Genomic DNA, 23,028 nt, shown 5'->3' on the forward strand with positions numbered 1-23,028 from the left:
GCCCCGGCCCAATCCCGGTCCCGCCTCCGCAAGGCGCCCAATCAGCGCGCTGCGCCCCGCCCAGGGCGCGCACGGGCTAGGTGGGCTCCGAACGCGGGCGCATGCGCGCTGCGCGCGCTGGTGCGGGACAGCTGGCGCCGGCGGCAGCGGAGGGGTTGGAGGCGGCGGCCGGGAGTCAGCCGCCGTGCAGGTGTCCGGTGCGGCGGGAGGGTGGGATGGGCTGGGGCGGCGCCAGACTCGGGGCCCCTCCGGGAGGGAGACATAAGTCGGGGAAAGGCTCGGAGCGGGTCTCTTGAGAAGAGGGGGGAGGCTTGAGGCTGGGGAGCCCAGAGGCAGGGCAAAATACAGGTGGCGGGGGGGGCGGGGATTGGAGGACTCGTTCCAAAGGAGAGGTTTGGGGACCAGGAGTTGGGTTGGGAGGCGACCTGGAAAAGCCCCCAGTTTGTTGCCCTAGGCGGAGGTGACAGTTATTTGGGCTGCCGTGTGTGGTAGCGAGCTCGCTGTTCCTGACATCAAACGTGGATAGCCACTTCAGAGTGTGCAAAGGGGGCGCTTGTGGTGGGGGAGACTTCGTGGCTTGTGGGTCTCCTCGTTTCACTTGGAGTCTGAGCGGCCCTGGATGCATTCATGCCCCGCACAGCAAGGAAGAAGTTCGAGGAAACCACCCTGGTGTCAGTCATCTAAGGCTGTCTCTCATGGCAGATGTTGAGGCCACGTCTGTAATAAAAGGACAGGAGGCAGGGGGAGGGGCGCCATCCAGAAGTGCCCCCACCCCCATCGAGGTCTATCAGAAAGTTGAAGTCTGCTCTTTTGCCTTAGGGAGCCACAGGAGCCGGCGGAAAGAGAAGAAACCTAAAGAAACTCGGCTGCCCACGACCCTTCCTCACTTTTGGAAATGGCGGGAGAAATCACAGAGACCGGGGAGCTCTATTCTCCCTACGTGAGTTTTACCCACATGGTTGCCACCGGCTCCTAGAGAAGCACGGTGCTTCCTCGACTGTACTAGCGATTGCCGCTGCTTTTGGACCCTGGCGAAAGCCAGGGTGGGGAACTCCATTCAGCAGGAGCCACGTTGCCGCTGTCCTGGCTCAGAGCATGTGATGGGAGTTGGTTCACGTGGTAGATGCTGGTCAGAGTGGTCAAGGAAACAAAACTGACTTGCTCACGCCTTGGGATATTTATGCCAGGGCCACTAACACTTTCGGGCTGTGCTGCTGTGGGTAGATGGTGATTGACAGCTGCTGACTCTGGGTTTGCTCATCTCAGCAGTTTGAAAGTACTTTGGTTGCCAGCTGAGTTGTAAGTTGTGCAGCTTTTATGGTCTCGGATGGCGTAAGAGGCAGAGAAAGCAGAGACTTCCAAGTGCAGTTTGCTGGAGTCTGTAATTAGAACAATTAGAAGGACTGATTTCTTACTGTGTTGGGTCTGCCGTTACCCCCCGCCCCCGCCTCCCACCGGTACACCCAGTTTATCTTCCTTGTATAATAAAAAGATTGGTGGTGGTTACATCAGAGTCCTCTTGCCTGGATACCTAGCTGGAGGATTGGAATAATCACATGATTGACTCATGTTGCTACTAAGTATCCCAGGGAAAAGCAGCACTGCCTTAAGTAGCAAAAGTCCTCTTTCTAGATGGACCTAACCTGTGGAATCCCTGCTTTGTTTCTGCTAGCTTCCCAGACCCTCCAGCTGTGGTGTGATGGATAAGGAAGCATCTCTGAGGGGCACCTGGGTGGCTCAGTCAATTAAGCATCTCTTAATTTCGGCTCAGGTGGTGATCTCACAGTTTGTGAGTTCAAGTCCCGCATCAGGCTCTGTGCTGACAGTGTGGAGCCTGCTTGGAATGCTCTCTTCCTCTCTCTCTGCCCCTCCACCACTCATGCTGTCTCTCTCAAATAAGTAAATAAATAAATAAGCATCTCTGAAAATAGCTGGCAAAAAGCCATTTTCACACCAGAGTGTTCCTACTGGATCTGTGCCTTTTGTGTGTAGCACTAAAAGAGCCTCCTTCCCCTCCATAATTTATCGAGGGAAGTCTTTCTTGAACTTTGGACTGAATCTCATTGTGGTCCTTTCATCTGAGGAATTGGGTAACAGCTCACAGCCTCCTCCTGGTATCAGTAGTGAAGTGTCCATATTGTCCATAAAAGTTCCTGCTGCTTCTCAGAGCATCTGTATGCTTAGAGATGAGAAAATGAGTTACACTGAGTTTTGAAAAGGAAAATATTTTGATATGCTCACTTTCTTGTGTGTCTCCAGTTCACATAATCATTTCACATGTCGGCGTATACCCACAGGAAATTGGGCAGTAGGCCTGAAGGCCTCAGTGGGTTCTGCTTCCCACCCCCGGTTTTCCTGTGTGATTGGTTTTGTTTGAGGGCCTACTCTGGGCATTTGCCATAAACAACTGCTTGCATCCTCTTAGCCTACCGGTGGAGAGAGATGGGAAGAGATGGGCGGTGGTGAGGTGGTATTAGGCAGGAGTTAGCGGTCAGGGTTTGAGGAGAGATCATGCCTTTTTCCTGAGTTTTCCCCTGACTCTGCCATCCTGGGAGAGAGGTTCTTGATCCCTTGTGAGACCAGGAGAAGGGCATAAGGTTCCCCATCGGCAGAGCCCAGAAAAGCAGTGGAACTCCCTCCACTGCGGACATGGCTTGGAATCCCCTGCTCAGCACAGGACAGGCATGACCTGCTCTCGAGGTCTTGGGAAACCGAGACACTGAGCACTTACTTGGTTCACGAAGGTGCATCAGCCCATAACTTGGGTTATTCGCAACACAGAGCCTCTCCCTACCTCTGTGTTGCCCTGTTGTCAGGTCTTTTCTGCTTCGCGGGTGTTAGGGATGTTTGCCTTAGCTTGCATTGTTCTGCATAAAAATACCTGTACTCGGCAGACTGGCCTCAGAGGACTTACCTGTCAGGCCCTCTCAAGGAGAGTGCCGGATTCAGAACACGGTTCAGGCCCACATGCCACCCCCACCTCGTCAAAGCGATCTCAGAACAGGCATGTCTGTTTCCCTATTTACGGGGACCAGGAGTGGCTCAGGACTGTGGGGATTGTGTGATCCAAATAGAGGATGCAGTGGACCACCACCTGCACAAGGGTCAGTGGCCAAGGGCCCCTCCTGCCAGCCAGTGTTGCCAAAGATCGTTGCTGTTGCTTTCGAAGGACAGGCCTCTTGCTTCCGCATCTCTTTGGCCTTCTGTTTCCTTTGACAAGTGTCATTGGGGAAGCGGGCAGAAACCACCGTTAACTCCTGCCTCGTGCACATCTGGGGGTGAGGCCGCCGGGCATTAGGTAAGGCAGCAGGAACACTGCACTGACGTCCCTAGAGCACAGGGGAGCAGGTCCCCCATCCCGAGGAAGAGTGGAGAAGGGGAAGAGACGGTTTAGCCTGCAGCGGGGCTTTATTCTGCTTTTGGCCACATTTTCCACGAGGCTGTCCCCACAGAACCGTCAGGTAATCAGCAGAAGAGAACATCTCCTTCCTCTTCCTCCTGCCCCACAACTACCTTTGACCTGGCTTGTGGCTTAGCTCAGATCTGCTTCCTGCTCCATAAGTCTACTCCTAGTTGGTCCTCGCTGACACCTTTGCTGAAGGTCAGAAGGGTTTAACTCTTGCCAGGAAGGTGAAGACATCTCATGTTATCCTACAGGGCTCCCTGAGCCCCCCTAGGCCCAGAGTACTCCCTTTGAAACTAAAGAATGTCAGTAGTGCAAGAGAAGTGTGACTGCCCATTTCTGCTCCTAACTGCTAACTGCACGTATCGCAGTTAACTCCTTTTGTAAAGTTCTTAAGGGTGTTTTTTTTTTTAATCAAAAATTTTTAATTTTTATTAGAGCTCCGTGCCCAGGACAGAGCCTGATGTGGGGTCTTAGTCCCACAACCCTGAGATCGTGACCTGAGCCAAAACCAAGTCAGACGCTTAACTGACTGAGGTCGTGACCTGAGCCAAAATCAAGAGTCAGACGCTCAACTGACTGCACCCAGGCGCCCTTTAAAGGTCTTTTTCGCTGAGACTTATTTGAAGTTTCTGTTGGGATTATGTCTTTTTTTTTTTTTCAACGTTTATTTATTTTTGGGACAGAGAGAGACAGAGCATGAACGGGGGAGGGGCAGAGAGAGAGGGAGACACAGAATCGGAAACAGGCTCCAGGCCCTGAGCCATCAGCCCAGAGCCTGACGCGGGGCTCGAACTCACGGACCGCGAGATCGTGACCTGGCTGAAGTCGGACGCTTAACTGACTGCGCCACCCAGGCGCCCCGGGATTATGTCTTTATCGGCAGTGTTCTCAGCCGGTGGCAGTCTTGCCCCTCTCCCCCCATATCCCAGGACATTTGGCAACGTCTGGAGACGTTTGTGATCATCCCAGCACAGGCACGAGGCTGGGGAGTACTAGAACCTAGTGGGTAGAGACCAGGGATGCTACTAAACACCCTACAATCCACAGGACAGCCCCACAACAGAAGAATCTGGCCCCAAATTCCAACAGTGGTCAGCCAGAGATAGACCCTTGACCCTTCATCTCAAGACCTTCAGGTATCACTGAATTCAAAAATGCCTCTTGTACCGTTACAAAACTTTTTGGCAAAGAACCGTCACTTTCCCTCTCACGAGAACCTTCACCAAGGCCATTTTCTATAAAGAAAAAGGGTCTACCCTTCATATGTGTTCTTGCTTAGAAGGGCAACATGTGGAGAACAAAGCTGCAGGGAGAGATGTAGGAACACGGTTCAACCTTGGTTTAATCCTTCTGGGATCTGTCTGTGTGATCACACTGAGACCATGGTGTTTACAACGGGACAGAGACTGTGAGGCTTACGTTAGAGAGGACCTCGCCAGGTCCAATCAGCTCAGCCAAGGATTCCTAGCTGGAGGCTGTGTGCCAGGCACCCTGAGAAGCGACACCGGGACCTCAGTTGTAGCAATGGGGAATGGATGAGTACGCCAATGTCGAGAACCAGGACATAGGAAGTATTCTTGCTCTAGGGGTTCAAAAGTGGGGAGCGAGACTGGAAGGGCTTTGTGGGGGAAGCAGCGTTTGCGTGTGTCCAAGTGCTGGGTGGGATTTGAGGGGCCGGTGGCCTGTGCCAAGTGTAAACAGACTGTGAGCAGAGCTCTTTCCCGTCTGCAGGATGCCTTCCTATCCAGCACTCAGATGTGCACTTAGCACCTGCCTAGAAGCCTGTCCTTCCCTAACCACTGTCCGGCCCCTTATCCCCCAGCTCTATTAAAACAGCAACGACAACAACAACGCTGGGAGAATGGGCCCCAATTTGTGTGATAAAAAATTCAGTACATGGTTGTTTTAGAAAAATTTTCTAAATACAGAGAAGCACAGGGTGCCTGGGTGGCTCAGTCAGTTAAGTGTCTAACTCTTGATTTCATCTCAGGTTGTGATCCCAGGGTCATGGGATCAACCCCCACATCAGGCTCTGCGCTGAGCATAGAGCCTGCTTGGGATTCTCTCTCTCCCTCTCCCTCCACCCCCTCCCTCTCTTTCCCTCTCCCCCTCCCTCCCCACCCCCTGCCCCTCTCTCTTGCTTGTGCAGTCTCTCTCAAAATAAACTTGAAAATTTATACATATACGTGTGTAGATATACACACATACATATATAAAAAGTACATATGTCAAAGAACAAGGAAGTAAAAATGAGAGATGGGTAGGTGTTCACAGAGATTAAGTGTTTCTGTTGCTGTTTTAAACAGGGATAAGCAGTAAAGCAAACTGTAAATGAGCCAATGTCGTAGAACACAGGAAGACCTGTTAGGAAGCGGCAGTCACAGCCCAGGCTGAAGCGATTTAGGTTGTAAACGGGAGTATGACCAGAGGTAGTGACAAAAGACTCTTCAGAAGTAGAATCGCTAGGACTGGGATACGCGGGAGGGGGAGGCGGGGGTGATTAGAGACCGTGGATTTGAGGTCTGCAGAAAGACTGATGCGGAGGTGAAGCCACAGGACTGAGTGAAGTTGCTGAGGGAAAGGAGACAGTTTACATCAGAGCGTAAGAAAGAGTAAAGACTAAGAAAGTCATTGGATTGGGCAAATAGGAGGTCATTGGTGATTTTGAAGAACATCGTTTCAAAAGAGCTCTGGGAGTGGAAACGCAAAGTACAGAAACTTGGAAATGAAGATAGAGGAAATAGGTAGCTTCTTTGGTGAGTGGGGTTAAGGGTAGTGAGAGGATTGTGGGTTGTTTTTTTTTTTAATGTTTGTTTATTTTTGAAAGAGTGTGAGTGGGAGAGGGGCAGAGAGAGAGGGAGACCAAGAATCCCAAGCAGGCTCTATGCACTGTCAGCACAGAGCCCAATGCAGGGCTCGAACCTACAAACCATGAGATCATGACCTGAGCTGAAGTCTGACGCTTAACCGACTAAGCCACCCAGGCGCCCCGAGAGGGTGGTGTTTCAAAGGTGTCAAGGACATTTGTAGGCAGAGGGGAGGAGCTGTAGGAAGAAGATTCTAGAAAGAAGGACTGAGCCCAGAAATTCGGGTGCAGGAGGAAGGTCACATGTTCCCCATGGGTAGAGAGGGAGTGGGAAAGATGCAGACACTGATTGTTGAATGAAGAGGGAGGGAAGCTGGCGGAGGGCACATCAGATGGCCTCAGTCACCTCTGTGACACAGGAAGCAGCCTTCAACTGAGAGAGGTGGAGGTCAGGGGCTAGGGCTTGAATAGGTTTCCTGTGGGAAATGCCAAGAAGTCCATGGTGGAATAAAGAAAATCAATGCTGTTGGAGCACAGGTGAAGGAACCATTCATCTGTGGTAAAACCAGTCATTATAATTAAAAAAAAAAAAAAAATTCCAGGAATTTTAGCAGCTTCATATAGGAAATAGAGGAAGCAGGCGCTGGGTCTGTCCAAGGCTGGGGTCGGGAGGGTCAGAACAGGGGAGGGTGTGTGAATCATGGGTAGAGGGTAGAGAGCACTTTGTGGAACTAGCCCATTGTACACGAGGCCAAAGAATGCAAATGCGGCCAGAGTGGAGGGGGTGGCCTGCGTGGGGAGGGTGGGGGGACTGCAGGTGTTGGTGGGAATGGACAAGGCTGCAGGAGGTTCAGCTCAGAGAAGGGAATTTCCTGATCGAGATCTAGAAACAGCAACATTACAATTAACAACTAGAGTCAAGGAACGCCTGGGTGGCTCATTTGGTTGAACGTCCGACTTTGGCTCAGGTCATGATCTCACGGTTCGTGAGTTCGAGCCCCGCGTCGAGCTCTGTGCTGACAGCTCAGAGCCTGGAGCCTGCTTTGGACTCTGTGTCTCCCTCCCTCTCTCTCTCTCTCTCTCTCTCTCTCTCTCTCTCTCTCTCTGCCCCTCCCTGACACACACACTGTTGCATGCATGCTCTCTCTCTCTCAAAAATACATTAAAAAAAAAACAAAACAAAACAGCTAGAGTCAAGTCAGTGTGAATGAGAATTTAAAATCTGAAGTCAGTGACTCAGGAATTGCACGCAGAGCCTGGTTGTCAGGGGCGAGGGAGAGGGTCTGCTGGTGGGTACCTGCCTTCTTTTTGGAGTGATGAAGCAGAATTAGATGATGGTGCTAAGAACCAGGAAATTGTGTCCTTTAAAAGGGTGGTTTTTTAAATTAAGTTTTCTATTTCAATTCAAGTATAGTTAACATACAGTGTTAGAGTGATTCAGTCCCATACAGCCCCGGGTGCTCATCACAACAAGTGCACCCCGTAACCCCCGTCACCTATTTCCCCCATCTCCCCACCACCTCCCCTCTGGTACCCATCAGTTAGTTCTCTGTAGTTAATACTCTATTTCTTAGTCTCTTTTTTTCCCTTTGCTCTTTCATTTTGTTTCTTAAATTCTACATATGAGAGACATCACACGGTATTTATCTTTCTGTATTGACTTATTTAGCGTTACACTTTCTAAATCCACCCATTTTGTTGCAAATGGCAAGATTTCATTCTTTTTATAGCTGAATAACATTTCAGTGTGTGTGTGTGTGTATGTATATATGCCACTTTTTTATCCATTCATCTGTTGATGGACACTTGGGCTGTTTCCATAATTTGGCTGTCATAAATAATGCTGCAGTTAACATAGGGGTGCATGTATCCCTTTGAATTAGTGTTTTTGGTATTTTTTGGGTAAATGCCCAGTAATGCAATTGCTGGATCATAGGTAGTTCTATTTTTAACTTTTTGTGGTGCCACCATACTGTTTTCCACAGTGGTTACACCAGTTTACATTCCCACCAGCAGTGCACGAGGGTTCCTGTCTCTCCACATCCTTGCCAACACTTGTTGTTTCTTGTGTTGTTGATTTCAGCCATTCTGACAGGTGTGAGGTGATACCTCGCTTTGATTTTCATTTGCATTTCCCTGATGACTGATGTTGAGCATCTTTGCATGTGTCCGTAGGCCATCTGGATGTCTTCTTTGGGGAAATGTCTGTTCATGTCTTCTGCCCATTTCTTAATTGGATTATTTGGGTTTTGGCTATTGTATAAGTTTTTTATATATTTTGGATGCTAATCCTTCATCAGATATGTCATTGGCAAATACCTTAAAAGGGTGAATTTCATGACATGTGAATTCTATCTCAATTTACATAAGAATCCCTGAAGTCAGTGTGGGCAGGACGGTAGGGAAAAGGAAGCAGCATGAATGTTGACATCCCAAAGGACAATGGCAAGAATGGGTGAGAGCAGGGTTGGGTCATGTGCTGAGAGGTCTTGGGAGGAGTGGAGGTTTTTTGAGGTCAGCGCTGCGGTTCATCCTTGCGCCGGGTACCCCAGATGTGGTAGTGTGTCCTCAGGAAGCCTGCAGCCTAGTTGGGCAGAGCGCTAACCTCTGAGATGCAGCTTTGAATACTAGGAAATGGCAAGGTGATGGGGCGGTGCCCAAAAGCAGAGAAGGACCCAAACACCGGAGACCTCTTGGAAGGTCCGACAGAAGGCGGGACTTTAGCCTTCCAAGTGTTGATGCTCCCTTCCCTAGCATTTGGTTGCACAGCACGCCTTCTTAGAACCTTGGCCGAATTCTCCCTTCTGACCTGCTTCTCTGGCCTCCCTGCCTCCAGTTTGGCTGTCACCCAGGGTCATCTTTGGGAGCCACTGCCGGGAGAGGTTAATTAATTTCAGAGCTTGAAGGTCACTTCTGTTGCTTCCAGGTGGGACTGGTGTACATGTTTAACCTCATCGTGGGCACTGGTGCACTCACCATGCCCAAGGCCTTTGCCACCGCCGGGTGGCTCGTCAGCCTGGTCCTGCTGGTGTTCCTGGGCTTCATGAGGTAAGAGGCTGGCACGCAGGGGCCGGGAGGAGGCTGCCCAGGGAGTCCTGACTTCTCTTCATTAACATGAGGAAGCGTGCCTGGGGGGCAGGGAGTCCACGGTGAATCCTAACCAGAGTGGCCCAGAGACAGGAAAGGAGACGCAAAGGCCTCCAGGTCTCATGCTAACGGAGCAGTTACACAATCTAATCAGTTAAGAGTCAAGACATCCAACTGGGCTTTGGAATGTTTCACGTGGTGCTCATGTTGCCTCTCCGGCTGGTTGGCCTCCCCGGTTGTATGCTTTAGTGATGGTACCATCATCAATTTTTGTTCTTCGAGAAAATACCACCTGGCCACAGAAAAAGAATCTGACAAACATCTACAGTGATAAGGGAAGTCAGTTTGGAATTTAGAATTTGCTTAAGATAGCCCACAAAGTAAGTGATTATTAACACATGGGGAGGCACGTAATCACATGTTAATCTCAGCCCACTTTGTGCCTGGCAGCAAAGAGGTGCCCGGTGCCTTCCCAAGCTTTCAGGGGCACCCGCTCCTAGAGCCAGGTGTGTGGGGTTCACCAGCTGGTGCCTCACAGAGGGTAGATCCTACTTGAGGCTCCTCTCGGATTCTGCATGCAGGCGGGGAGTCATTCAGCAAGTGCCCCAGGCTCGTAAGGGATTTAGGACTATGCATTTCCAGGTGGGAATCTACAGGCTGCCAAAAAGAGGCAAGGGAACACCTGGAAACACCCCTCAGAAGGACCTTCCCTGGGAGAAGTGACACGAGGCACTGTTCTTGGGTTGGGTTACAGGTGAAGCAAATTGGGACGTAGAAGAGGCTGGATGGGAAAACGCTCACATTTCTGTTTCTTCACTCATTTTCTCTTGGGGGGGTTTCGTGGCCATCCTTGGCTCATTACATACTGCAAGTCCTTGTCCTTCTGTGGCTCTGCTGTCCCCTTTAAAGGACCTTCAGCACAGGCAGCTGTCTGAATGGGAGGTGATTATTGGGGGCCCCCAGGTAGAGGCGGCCATGTCCCCTCCCTGCTCAGCCCATTTATATTTGAACATGATCGATGAGTTGGCTTTGTGCAACCATGAGAATCCTTTTTATGCCTTAACTAAGATTGATTCTAGTTTTATTTGCAAAAAGAAGGGAAAATCTGAAGTCCTTAAAATGGTCACTTAGGCAAGATAATGAGAAACCTTTCCAGAAGGTGCTGAGGCCCTGGAATGGGAGTTTCAGGACTGGCTGCCCTCCACCCCCCGAGATGGAGCGGATGTGGCTGAGCAGTCAGCCTGTGGCAAGTGAAGGCACTTGAGGAGGGCTGGGCTAGAGCCTCAAGAAGGAGGGAGATGACTGTGCTGTCTGGGGTCCTTCAGCAGGGAGAGACTCCACCCTTGGGTTTACCAGTAGGAGGGCGGCTCCCCCCTCCCCCCCACCCTGCCCCGCAGCTCTGCTGACTGGAGGACCCATGCACTCCAGCTCCGGCTGAAGTCTGGGCCTCTCCAGCTTCCCTAAGCGGAAGAAGAGAGAAGATGGTTTTGCACTCTAGTTTGACTCCGCAGCAAATGTCTGGTGCTACCTCTCAGTGTCCTTTTTGACTCGAGCCATAAAAATGCAAGCTTATTTTTACATTTGCTAGGTTATTAGGAAAGTAAAGGTACTGCCGAAAAAGGAAGGAAAGACAGAAACATGGAAACACATTCTGGAACCTAATGTCCTTTCCAGTTATCCGTGCTGTGCCCCGTCCATCAGTGAATGGACCTGGGAGCTGACTGCTTGTCTGTGTCCCAGCACGGAGAGTGGAGAGCTGCCCGCTGCCCTTCCCAGAAGCTTTCAGAAGGCCCATTGTGAATCATTGTGAATCGGCCTCCTCCCTGCTCTGCCCCCAGCAGGCCCCCTCTTAGTGTGCGGTACCACATCGCCCCATGTCCCCTCTTCCCCCAGGCTCACGCTCTACCCCCAGCCCCCATCAGCTTATTTCACACCCCTCTCTCCCGTGCATCAAAACATATTCTAAACATAGACAAGGACATGAAGGCAAGCACGCAAGACGTCCCTTACGCACACACATTTTACCAGGTCAAATGCATCTCGAAAGTCCCCTAGGGAACAGCTCTCAGAAGAGAGAATGCTTTGGGCTTCTTGGTCTTGAAATGATTTTTCCTTTTTCATTGTGCCACCTCCAACCTCCCACCTGCCTTTGGCAATTAAACTGTGCCCTTACTCCGCAGCTTTGTGACGACTACCTTCGTGATAGAGGCCATGGCCGCGGCCAACGCTCAGCTCCACTGGAAAAGGATGGAAAACCACCAGGTGTGTGTATTGCCCTTGTCTCCAGGCTGCGCCTCTGGCCAATTGTGTGCTAGAAGAGGCAGCCCTCAGGGGCCAGTTCTTTCCCTCCCGATGTGTAGGGGGCTCACGTCCACTACATGTCTCCAAGACCCTTGTTCCAGAGCCAAAGCTTTACAGCCGCATAAGCTCACTGAACACATGCAGCCTCTGCTCCCTTAGCATCATGTCAGGGGTCCCCTTGAGCCCCCTACCGTGAGCTCACTCATCATTCTGAACCTCTAGTCCCAGGAACAGCATTGCAGCTTCAGATCTGACATCTGCGTGTCTGTGCCTTCTCATGTGACAGCACGGAGGTGTTGAGAGGTGCCCCTAATTAGATGCCTTCTGGAAAGAAAGATCAAAGGAAATGGGTTTTCCAGTTTCCCATGGGTTTTCTGTAGAGTTATGTGCCCCTCTTTTTTCCTTGTTTGTCCCCTCCCTCCCCCCGCCCCACCCCCTCCTAGGAGGAGGAAGAGGAGGACTCCTCCACAGCCTCTGACAGTGACGTCCTTGTTCAGGACAACTACGAGCGGGCAGAGAAACGACCCATCCTTTCAGTGCGTAAGTCTTGGGGTTACAGGCCGGCAGGCACCTCCCTCTGGTCCACAAGCTTCTTCCCTTGTAGAGAGAGCAAGGGAGTCTCTCTGCAGAGACCATCAGGCCAGAGCACTAGCCAGGGACCCGGGATTCACCACTTGCTCATGTTAGCGGCTTGGTCAGGCTACTCGCCTCATCACCCTGGGCACACTGGAAGCTTGAACTGATGTGAGGTGTTCGACTCATCCTCCTGTCCCACCAATCACGCATGTCTGGCAGGTCCCTCCCCACTCCAGCCGAGCCAGGGCCACGTGACCCAGCTTTTTTTCTCCCCTCCATTACCAGCACCCCTGGATCCCTTTCTATATATTGTTTTAAACATTTCGAGTGGAGAAACATTAGAAGTTTTTGCAAGAATTTGAAATGCTGGGGCACCTGGGTGACTCGGTTAGTTGAGCATCCAACTCTTGGTTTCAACTCGGGTCATGATCTCGTGGTTTGTGAGTTCGAGCCCCGCGTCAGGCTCTGTACTGACAGTGTGGAGCCTGCTTGGGATTCTCTCTCTCCCTGCTCTCTCTCTCTCTGCTCCTACCCCATTTGTGCTCACTCTCTCTCAAAATAAATAAACTTAAAAAAAATAAAGAGAATTTGAAATGCTTGAGGATTTCTTCAGTCTAGAGAATTTAGTGAACTTAGTGCCCCCTCTAGGAGCTTCTCCGAATGAAAACCACTTTCTCTTCCTTGTCCTTTTGACTCCACAGAGAGACGTGGATCTCTGAACCTTTTTGAAATCACAGACCGGGTGGAGATGGGACAGATGGCCTCCATGTTCTTCAATAAAGGTATGAGTTCTTTCTCAAGGTGGGGTGAGGGCAGTCCAACAGACCTTGACAACTAGGGAGGGGGCTGACGGCGTCGGCCAGATCCCAGTGCGTTTGCGAGGCCACCTTGCCGAGAGGCCTGAGCCGCTCTCATTGTTTTCCTGAATCTCTCCCCACTCATCAGCATTAGAAATAGAGAAGCAGCTCCTTGGCTCTTCTTGCTCATAGAGGTCAGGAATCCTAAGCAGCTTTCCAAGGAAGGAAGCCAGTGGAGCTGGCTGGTAGTTTTATGCCTCTTGCTCGATTGCTTCTGACTTGTCTCTCTTTCCTTCTGGACTGTTCAGTCTAGAACAACACAGGACAGCTACCTGTGACAGTGGTAGGATACACCATGCACATGCCTCTGTGTGTGTGTGCCTGTCTGTGTGTGTGTGTGTGTCTCTCTCTCTGTCTCTCTCTCTCTCTCTCCCCCTCTCCACCAGTGGCCAGCAGAGGGTGCCAGGAGTCCACACACAAGGTTACTGTCTTGGAATCTGTGTCTGACTGTGACCCCTCCTCACTCTACCTGCTCCTTAGCAGGACTGGTTACAGCTGAAAGGATCCCCCCACCCCACCCCCAGCTCAGACGCTGGGTCGCTGGGTGTTCTGTGACAACACTCTATACCTCCCTGGCAAATGTTCTTTGGAAGATGTGCTGTTTAAGGGTATGGTTTTTCAGTACCCAGACCTGTCCGTTTCCTCTTCAGAGACAGTCAGACACATCTCAATAAATCCTGTCTTTGTAAGGATTTTATCTTTGGAAGATCCTCTGCCCTTTGGTCACAGAGGGGTGGCATCTCCACCGATTCTTTCCCATCTCCAGTGTGGCTGCAGTAACTTGGAGCCTGGGGAATTATAGAAACCAGAGTCTTCTTGACTGCTTTTCAGGACATTAAGCATTTGGTTTATCACTGGTGGTGTGATTTGACCGTCCAGTCTGGAATGTCATGATCATCAGCCAATGATTGCCTGAGGGTCTGGTTCCTGCTTCCCTACCAGCCTCACAGAGGCTTCCAGAATTCGTGAAAATCAGACTGGTTGTGTCCAGCCCACTCTGTGATTTTCCTTTGCTCCATTTATACCTCTCCCCATCTCATTAGATGAAGATAAGAGCATAAACATTTCCCCCTGGCAGCCGCACCCAATCCCCCTGCAAACGCAAACTTTGGAGAGAAAACGCACATTGGAGGGAGGACATCCACCTTTGAAACTTCCTTTCCGATGAGCGTGTTTTACAGTCTGCCCTGACTTTTGTAACAATTCTGGGAACCCATGGTTTTGGTGTTTTTTTCTCCCCCTCCAGACGAGACTTCTAGTTTACCCAAATCTAACAGAAAAAAAAGGAGCACTTTCATACAAGGGCAGCCTCACACTTAGGGGACACTGTCTCCTCTGCTTAGCGTTTCCCATGCTCGGCACTATTGACACTTAGACTGGGTCCTTCTTTGTTGTGGGGCCTGTCCTGTGCATTGTGGGATGTTAAGCAGCATCCTTGGCCTCCACCCACTAGGTGCCAATAGCACCTGTCAGTTGTGACAACCAAAACATCTTCAAATGTTGGCAGATGTCCCCGGTGAGGATTGTGAGGCAATCACACTCCGGGGGGGAAACCACTGCTCTGTTCTATTCCTAATTCATGGGCAGTTCTCTTCCCCTTTGGAAGGACCCCCCGACCCCCCACAACAAGCCCCCTTGGGGTCCAGGCTCACTTGTGACCAGCAGTGCCAGGCCTCGTCATTGCTGTCTTCTCAGGAAGTTCATTGATCCCCCTATTTTGTGTCTAGTAATGAAATTTATTGATCAGGGAGGGTCAATGGCAGTTTATAACCAGAGCTGGCACCGTAGTCCACAGGCGAATGGAGGGAGGGTGAGTGGGGGCGGGGGGCACCACCTCTCTGCAGAGAACATTGGTGTCAGAGCAGAAAGACAGGCTGGGGCACAGGCTGTACCTGGAGCGTGGGGTTTGAGTGACAGCCAGACCCCAGGGGCCACTAAGCTTGGACATTGACTTTGTCTGAGGCCCTCCAGAGTTCTTGCAAGAACCGTATTTTCCTAGTCTTTTTCCCCCAGACTCCTAGGAGCAGAGCTGACCTCAAATAGCCCAGGAGGAACATGTCCCTGGCTTTCCCCTTGGGGACCCCAGAGGCTCTTCAGAGCCACCAGGATTAGAAGGGAACTGTCACTTCATTTTTTTTTTCTTTTCTCAGAGAAGCCAGCAGCTTAAGACCAGTGACATCAAAAATGAGCAGTCAGTCTGAACAGGAGTTTGAGACTGGCTGTCTGGGGGCATGACCCTGAGGTTGTAGAGCCCGGATGCTTTTTTTCAGAGCTTTTACACCTGGTCTTTAAAGCTCGAATCACACATGGAATTTAGCACAGGTACAGTTCTCGCTGTACAGGATCGAATATAGTCAGGGACTTGCCAGGGTCAGGAAGCAAGGTCAGTAGCACTGGGGCTAGAGCCTACATTCCCAGTTCCTGGTTCAGCCCTCCCCCACCCAGAGGAAGAGGGGAGCAAGGTTTGCCTCTGTGGAGGGAGCTTCCAAAGGCAGCGTCCTCCCTTGCAACCATTTTGACCATGAGCTTGTCTTAAGTGCCCCCTCCTACTGCCCCCTCTGTCACCAGCACCCCCAGCCACCTCTTCCCATCCAGGGCTTGGTGAATAGTCAGACTCAGAATGAGGCACTTGGTCTTTAGAAATCAAGGGCTTTTTACCCTCTTGATTTCAGCTTCAGAAGCTGGACCATTTTTTGTTTTGTTTTCCACCAGCCTCTATTGTAGAGTCCTGTGTTTGGCTGCAAAGGGGCCCTGATCCAGGCACACTTGGGTTCAGCCTCCTGACTCAGGGTCCCTCCCCTTCTCCTGCCCAGGCAGCTTGTCCCAAGCATGAAGGCCCCTCTGAGCCTCCCCAGCCAGCCCCCGCCTCACACTGCCCTGCATTTGCCTGCTTTCAGAGCGTCTGATGCTGCAAGCCTCATTTAGCCTCACAGGTGAAAGTCCGGGTTGGCTATGTCTCCTGCCGCATCGCAGTGTAACCAATCAGGCAGCACAAGCCACAGGACGCTGTTGTTTTCTTTTTGTAGAAAGTAAACAGCCTGAGAAAGGAAAGCTATGGAAGAGGTAGAGACTTCACCATCAGAAAAGAACATGGGCATCTCTGTAGCTCCCTGACCAATGACTCTGTTCCTTTCAGTGGGGGTCAACTTGTTCTATTTCTGCATCATCATTTACCTGTACGGGGATTTGGCCATCTATGCTGCCGCCGTGCCCTTCTCCCTCATGCAGGTGACTTGGTGAGTGTCCCCCTTGCCCTGCTCGGCCAGTTGGGCAGAGCTTTTGGTAGAAGCACAACACCAAGCAAACTGTCAGCATCTAAAGGACGGAGATGCCCGAGGCCCTTTTCTGCACGTACTGCAGCCGGCTGTGCACTTTGTCCTTTGGAAACGTGCCCCTCGTCATTGTCCCCCTCCCTGCCCCATTGGGAAGATGACTAGGATTCCCACCAGGGGCTCCTGAGCTGCCAGGACATGGCGCTCTGGGAACAGTGGCACCTGCCCTAGGAGGAGGGCGCGATTCGTGGAGAGTCAGGCTGTCTGGCCCTGAAGCAGTGGCGGTGGGAGCAGAGGCTCAGCGGTGGCTAATAATTAGTAACATTGCATCCTGTCTGCTTCCAGCTGAGCGGGGGCCACACTGAGCCACTCTTCTCTTTATCAGCAGTGCCACTGGCAACGAGTCCTGTGGTGTGGAGGCCGACACCAAGCACAACGACACGGACCCGTGCTGGGGGCCCCTGCGCCGCGTGGACGCCTACCGCATCTACCTGGTGAGTGGCCTCGCCTCTGCCCAGCCTGGGTGGCTGGGGGCATTTGAACCAGAGAGGAGGGTCTGCACAGCTCCACGCTCTGGCTGGTTACTGGGGCCACGGCCCTGGGCACAAAACTGACCACGTTACTGAGAACGTAGCCTGTGTGTCCCGGTGACCAGGCCTCAGTCGCGCGTGACTTGCAGCTGGCATCCGGGTCGTTGCCAGCTCCGGGCCCTGAACTCTTGTAAATTTCGCTCGGGGTTTGAGGGGCATCCTGAGCACAGCTCTTCAAGAGTGTCAGAACTAATTTTCCAGAGACTTGCCGCGTTTTGACCTTACTCCTGGCCAGCCTCGGAGCATATGGTAGGTGCCGGGCTTCCTGACTGGGCATGCAGGACTGAGCCATCTCACGGTTGGCCCTGACCACACACAGGCTCTCCAGATAGGGAAGGATCAGCCCAGCTCTCTCCCTGTCTTCCCTCCTCCCTGCAGACAAGGGAAGAAGATGGATCTCCAGGCTGTTCTCGGTTGCTCTGTGCCATCGGGGCGGGGAGAGTTGGAGCCAAAAACCACGCCAGACGGGTCTTGGGTAATAAGATACGAAACCAGAGGCAGTTATTTATCTCTGCCTGCTTTGTGGGTGGGACTCAGAAATGCTTCCCTTTCCCTTTTGCGGCATCCATTAATATTCTCTGCCTCCTCTTGGTCCTCCTCAACCCTGACACATATTTAGGTGTGTGAGGTGACACACAGTTTGACACGTGGCCACTTGGCTGCTATGGGGCCGGGAGGCAGGGTTCAGGAGAGAGCTGAGCCTTTCGGGGAGTTGGCCTCCTTGTTATCTGTCCTGGCAAAGGCTTGTGTAGGACCTGCCAGCTGTGTCACCTGGTTTGGAGTTTGTTAACCCAGGGACACCGAAGGGTGGTTTTGCCTTCCCAGTCCTGCCCCGTGGACCTGCCGAAGGAGTCCTGTGGCCCAGGCCACGGGAGAGATTTGTTTTCCACTTCTGTGTTGCTGGAGCAGTTGAATGGTCTGGTGTTTCTCTCCCTCATTCACCTGTGGCTAGAATCATATCTCAGATCCACCCCCCCACTCCTGCCACCCCACCACAGGTCTGGTGGGGATTTGGTAGCAGGTTCATTCCCTGGCACTATTCCCTGCTTCCCCAGTCTGGGGGAGGGGGGCCGCTGGGAGGGCAGCCCAGCTGAGGCCTGTTAGCCTCTTAGCATTTAAACAGACCATCATTGATTAAATTAGCCAAAGTGTTAGTTAAATGCAAGGCTCTAGATCTCTAGATCCTAACTGGCTGAAGGAGGAGGTGGGGGAAAGGGTCCAAGAGGCTCAACACAGACACAGGAGCATATCCAGGGCAGAGGCACCAGACCTCAGGTGGGTCTTTCCACGAGAGGCTGTTAGACTTTGTGCTGAATCTACCTGGCACGTCCCCTCCCCAGCAACACAGATACAGAGTACTGAGAATATTGGCTGCTGCCATTTGTCTGGTAAATTATTTAGAAGCGTTATTATTGCCTTATTAAATTGTTCCTTCACTTACTCCTGTAAACCTTCCACATGACGGGAGCCTCCCTCCTTGAATCTCAATAGCTCCCTGACCGAACAGAAGGAGCCGTTCAGGAAAGCAGACAGGCATTAATTACCGCCTTCAAATTTCAGATATTGCACTTATAACTCATAGGGCTGATTGCCACCGGGCCTGCCAAAGCTGCAGAGATCGGAAGGGGAGGGTGAGCAGAAGCAGAGCCCGTTCTCTCTCGGTTGTTGCCCCCACCCCCACCCCCCACCTCCCAGTCCACCGCTGGGGGCCTGGGTTTGCTCAGAAGGTATTCAGTTCACATGTACTCTTCTGCCTGTTGTCGAGAAATTCAGGGCAGACAGAACTCCGCATTGTCTCAGATGTCATTTTACAACTTTGCGTGTAGCTCTGAAGAACGCACATCCCAACCCTCAACGCTGGCTGCTGTGCGTCCACCTACGGGCCTCCCACCCTCAGTGTGCTGGAAGGGGTTTCCTTCCTTGGTCCTGAACTCTGCTGCAGGTGACAGGGGCATTTCCCCCACCCCCACTCCCAGTCTGACCCACAGGACTCATCCCTGTGTCTTTATTCCATTGTCATGTGACCTCTTTAGATCATTAGGGAGGAGGGTTGTACTACCCCCTCCCTGCCCCTCAGTCATTCACGTTCAGGAGATTGTTCATCCCTTCTAGAGACTCCCGTTAGGCCTCTTTCTACCAGCGGTTTCTGATTTTGGCAGCAGCCAGACAGACTTCACCAAAAGATGGGGCAAAGCATCAGGCAGCTTTAAAGCACCCCCACCCCATGCACAGTCACCTTGTCTCAGGTAGACGAGGCACCTACCCGGCCGGCATGTTTCGAAGGGCCTCATAAGAACCATCTCTTCGTTGCTATTCTGGGATGGTACATCCTGGGAAATAAGGATACAGGCTTTTATTTTGTGACTTAATTTTCAGAAAGTCCTTTGGAAATGATCTCGTCTGTGTCTTCCTAGGAATGCTACTGAAATGCACACACAGAATGAGAATATTTGGGATATTAACTATGCCCAGAGGCCAGCCTGTGTATGGCATCACGATAAGAAGGGAGCTTTCTCCACCGGCGGCCACCAGTCGCCTCCCAAAGCCCTTGACTTTAACAAATGGAAAATTCCTCCTCCCCTCCTGCACCCTGCGACCTCCGTCCACATCCTGTGATTGCCAGTGCAGCTGATATGAGTCAGTCTCTCTCTCTCCTTCTCTGAAGTAGTCACAGAACGGGGTGCTGGGAGGCAGGGGTCCCGTGAGTCACATGTGCTTTCCAGGGGCGTCCCCACAAGCCTCTGCAGCTGGAGCCAGCAGTGAGTGACCTGGGCCATTGCAAAGGCCTGTGAGAATTAACATCAGGACCTGCTGTCAGCTGCTTGGATTCTTAGAACCCCACCCCCCGCCCACCTCCCCTGCCCCTTTGAAGGATCAGTAGGAAAGTGTTGGGTGCCCCAACTCTTTCAAACCAGTAACCTCGCCTCCAGGCTGAGGAGTATCTTGGGATTCTTTCTGCAGAGTTTCTCCGGTTTCACTAGGAAACAAAGTCAGAATTGACCATTTCATTCTGTCCTGTGCAGTGGGGAGCCAGGGACCAGTGGTGAAGTGGTAGGATTGTGTGTAAATCAGTTCCGTCCAGGAATCCAGCCGTCCTGAGTGTCAGGGAGGCAGGACGTATGCTGCTGTCCCCTGGAGTCCAGGCCACTGCCAAGTGCTCGTTTCACTTCCTCGTCCCTGCGGTGCTTCCAGCCTGTCACTCGCACCCCTCGCCCAGGGCCTGGCCCTGTCATTGCCACCACCTCTAGAGCGTCAGGGAAGCCCTAGGGCCCCGGTGGGACTCCCCGAGTGCTGAAAGCTCCTCACGTTTCACGGGAGCAGCCGCTGCCTCTTACAGGTGGACAGATGCTGCTGGGTGACCGGCAGCCCAGCAGGCACCGGCCAGGCAGAGCTGGGAGGGCAGATGGCAGAGCGGAGCTCATCCTGGCTGGAAACTCGGCTACAAACTGATGGTGCCAAGTGGGGGCCCCTTGTGGGCTGCCTTGGGACAGGACAAGGTCACCCTGGCTCGCCATCTTGCCTTGATACAAGAGCTGTGACATCCACCTCCAGGGCATGGGTGGCCCGGGAGAGAGATGGCAGCCTGCAAGTGCCTGACAGATGACCTGCCGCCCTCTGCCGGACACCCCCTTGAAGAAGTGGGGTGTGCGTTGGGGGCTGAGGAGTTTAGGGAGTTCTATCTGCCGGACTCTTCCTAGAGGAGTAGGCTACCTAGAGAAGTAGGAGAGAGGGAGAGAGAATCTCAAGCAGGCTCTGCACTGTCAGCACAGAGCCCGATACAGAGCTCTGACTCACAACTAACTCACAAGCTGTGAGATCATGAGCTGAGCTGAAATCAAGAGTCAAACGCCCAATGGACTGAGCCACCCAGGTGCCTCAATAGTCCCCCCTCTTTTTTTTTTTTTTATATTTTTGTTAATAGCATTTTTTAAATTGTTTTTTTAATTTAAATCCAAGTTAGTTAACATATAGTGTAATAATGATTCCAGGAATAGAATTTAGTGATTTATCACTTACATATCATACCCAGTGCTCATCCCAACAAGTGTCCTCCTTAATGCCCATCACCCGTTTAGCCCATCCCCCCCACCCAACACCCGGCCAGCAACCCTCAGTTTGTCCTCTGTATTTAAGAGTCTCTTTTGGTTTGTCCCCCTCCCTGTTTTTATCTTATTTTTTCTTCTCTTCCCCTATGCTCATCCGTTCTGTTTCTTAAATTCCACATATGAGTGAGATCCTGTGATATTTGTCTTTCTTTGCCTGACTGATTTTGCTTAGTGTGATACATTCTAGTTCCATCCGCATTGTTGTAAACGGCAAGATCTCATTCTTTGTGATCACCAAGTAATATTCCATTATATATACACATATCACATCTTCTTTATCCATTCATCAGTAGGTGGACCTTTGTGCTCTTTCCATATGTTGGCTGTTGTCCATAGCGCTGCTATAAACATGGGGGTGCATGTGTCCCTTCAAGTCAGCACACCTGTATCCTTTGAATATTACCTAGCAGGGCAACCGCTGGGTCATAGGGTGGTTCTGTTTTTAATTTTTTGAGGAACCTCCATACTCCCAACAGTCCCTCTTTTAAAACCCAGTGGTCTCTTCCTAAAACAGTACCACTCAAGGGGTAAATGTCCTCTTTGTGAGGAGGTGGCAAGGGGAGTGAGGTGCCCACTAGCAGTACCAGGCCTCAGCCGGCCCTTCCTCCCACGGCGTTGGTGTGTGTGTGTACTGTGTCACCACTTACTTTCTGATGTGGCCCTCCCAGCCGCACAGTGAGGCATCATCCCACTTTACAGCAGAGAAAACTGACATGTGGGGACAGTGACTTCCCCTGGGCCGCAGGCCCGAGGCAGGGACAGGAGCCTGGCTCCTGGGGTTCCCGTCCCCATCCTCCAACCCTGGAAACAGGCTTGCTGGGCTTGCACGCAGCCCCACCATGAGGCCCGGGAGGAGGGGCAGGTCGCACCTGTCTGTCAGCCCTTGGAGCTTGACGTTTACAGAGGGTTGCAGGCGACGCTGTCCAGGCGGGTGTGTGTTCAGTGATCCATGTGTGTGTGCGCCCTGCCTGTCTGCCTGATGGATTTGCTGCCTGTCTTACCGCCCCTCGCTCCTAGATAGTAGAGCGGACTTCTCACACTCAAGGAGCTCTAGAATTGGACGCGTCTTCCCAAGGACGATTCCTGTCCCTGTCACAGCCTCTTTCAGCATCAGCCACTGTGCCCTGGAGCTGTGGCATCTGCTAATAAGTGGGTCACCTCTGCCATCACTTGAATATGTATTCTTACCAATTCTGGGGCAGGAGGTGGCCTAGAGGCCTTCAGGACCAGCGAGGAAGAAAGTGAGTGTGGGCTAGCAAGGTTTCACAGCAGCAGTGACTCAACAGGACATGGGGACTCTCGGGAACACTGCCACACCCCTCCAGAGGTACCTCCATGCACCCCAGAGCACAGTCCCAGTCGGATGCGGTATGGGTGCTGCCCCCGGATTTGCCACCGTCGGAATGTGGGATGGAATTCAGCAGTCAGCTAGGAAGGGTGGCGCCCGAGGGCTGGCGGGAACTGACAGGGCAGATGAGCTGTCTTTGGGCGGGGCTCACAGGCTGGCTGTGTCTGGAAGCGGAGAGCAGGGTGCTAAGCCCACAAATGGCCTGATGACAGTTTCCCTTCTCTGGGCCACACTGCCCTCCTGTCTGACGCACATGAGTTGGGGACTCAGTAACGGGCTGAGAGGAGATTCCTGGCTGTGTGGGGTTGCTTACGGGGTCTGGAACATCAGAGTGCCTCCTTGGTGGGATGGTGACCGTTTGGCGACCACCAGGGAGACCCATCCTTTTTTCCCTTTTCTTCCTCCCCTCAGTGTGCTCCTTTCCTCTTCACTCAGTCCGGAGGCTCAGAAAGGTCCATTTGCTTGGCCTCTCGCACTTTCTCCCCACTCACTCATGGGAAGCTACCAGTCTTACTGGGCATCCCCTGCAGGTGCAGTGAGCGGGGTAGCCCTGGTGACCGAGGCCTGACCGCGCTCCGGGAGTTTGGCTTGGTGCTGGTCTGCAGCGTCTTCTGCCAGCTGCGGAGTGTCTGCTTGAACCTCTGGGCGGACTCCTGCCTGAGGGCACGGTCTCCCCCAC

At 52.2% G+C, this 23,028-nt stretch overlaps 1 protein-coding gene across 3 annotated transcripts in view; it reads left to right on the forward strand.

Moving 5' to 3' along the window:
• Positions 1 to 69: 69 nt before the first annotated feature.
• The window catches only part of TMEM104 (transmembrane protein 104), a 58,669-nt gene continuing 35,710 nt past the window's right edge, over positions 70 to 23,028 (forward strand). Inside the window, exons 1-8 of one of the 3 annotated variants that reach the window (XM_027052385.2) lie at positions 70 to 190; positions 820 to 940; positions 9,139 to 9,260; positions 11,480 to 11,561; positions 12,044 to 12,140; positions 12,878 to 12,958; positions 16,170 to 16,269; positions 16,691 to 16,799. In XM_027052385.2, the coding sequence (XP_026908186.1) occupies positions 896 to 940; positions 9,139 to 9,260; positions 11,480 to 11,561; positions 12,044 to 12,140; positions 12,878 to 12,958; positions 16,170 to 16,269; positions 16,691 to 16,799 (636 nt within the window). In that variant the 5' untranslated portion in view covers positions 70 to 190; positions 820 to 895. Of the gene's footprint in view, positions 211 to 819; positions 941 to 9,138; positions 9,261 to 11,479; positions 11,562 to 12,043; positions 12,141 to 12,877; positions 12,959 to 16,169; positions 16,270 to 16,690; positions 16,800 to 23,028 lie in introns of all 3 variants that reach the window. The other 2 variants (XM_027052387.2, XM_027052386.2) reach the window with 2 other exon arrangements.

Source organism: Acinonyx jubatus, chromosome E1 (genome assembly GCF_027475565.1).
Source record: "Acinonyx jubatus isolate Ajub_Pintada_27869175 chromosome E1, VMU_Ajub_asm_v1.0, whole genome shotgun sequence".
Taxonomy (NCBI): Eukaryota; Metazoa; Chordata; class Mammalia; order Carnivora; family Felidae; genus Acinonyx; species Acinonyx jubatus.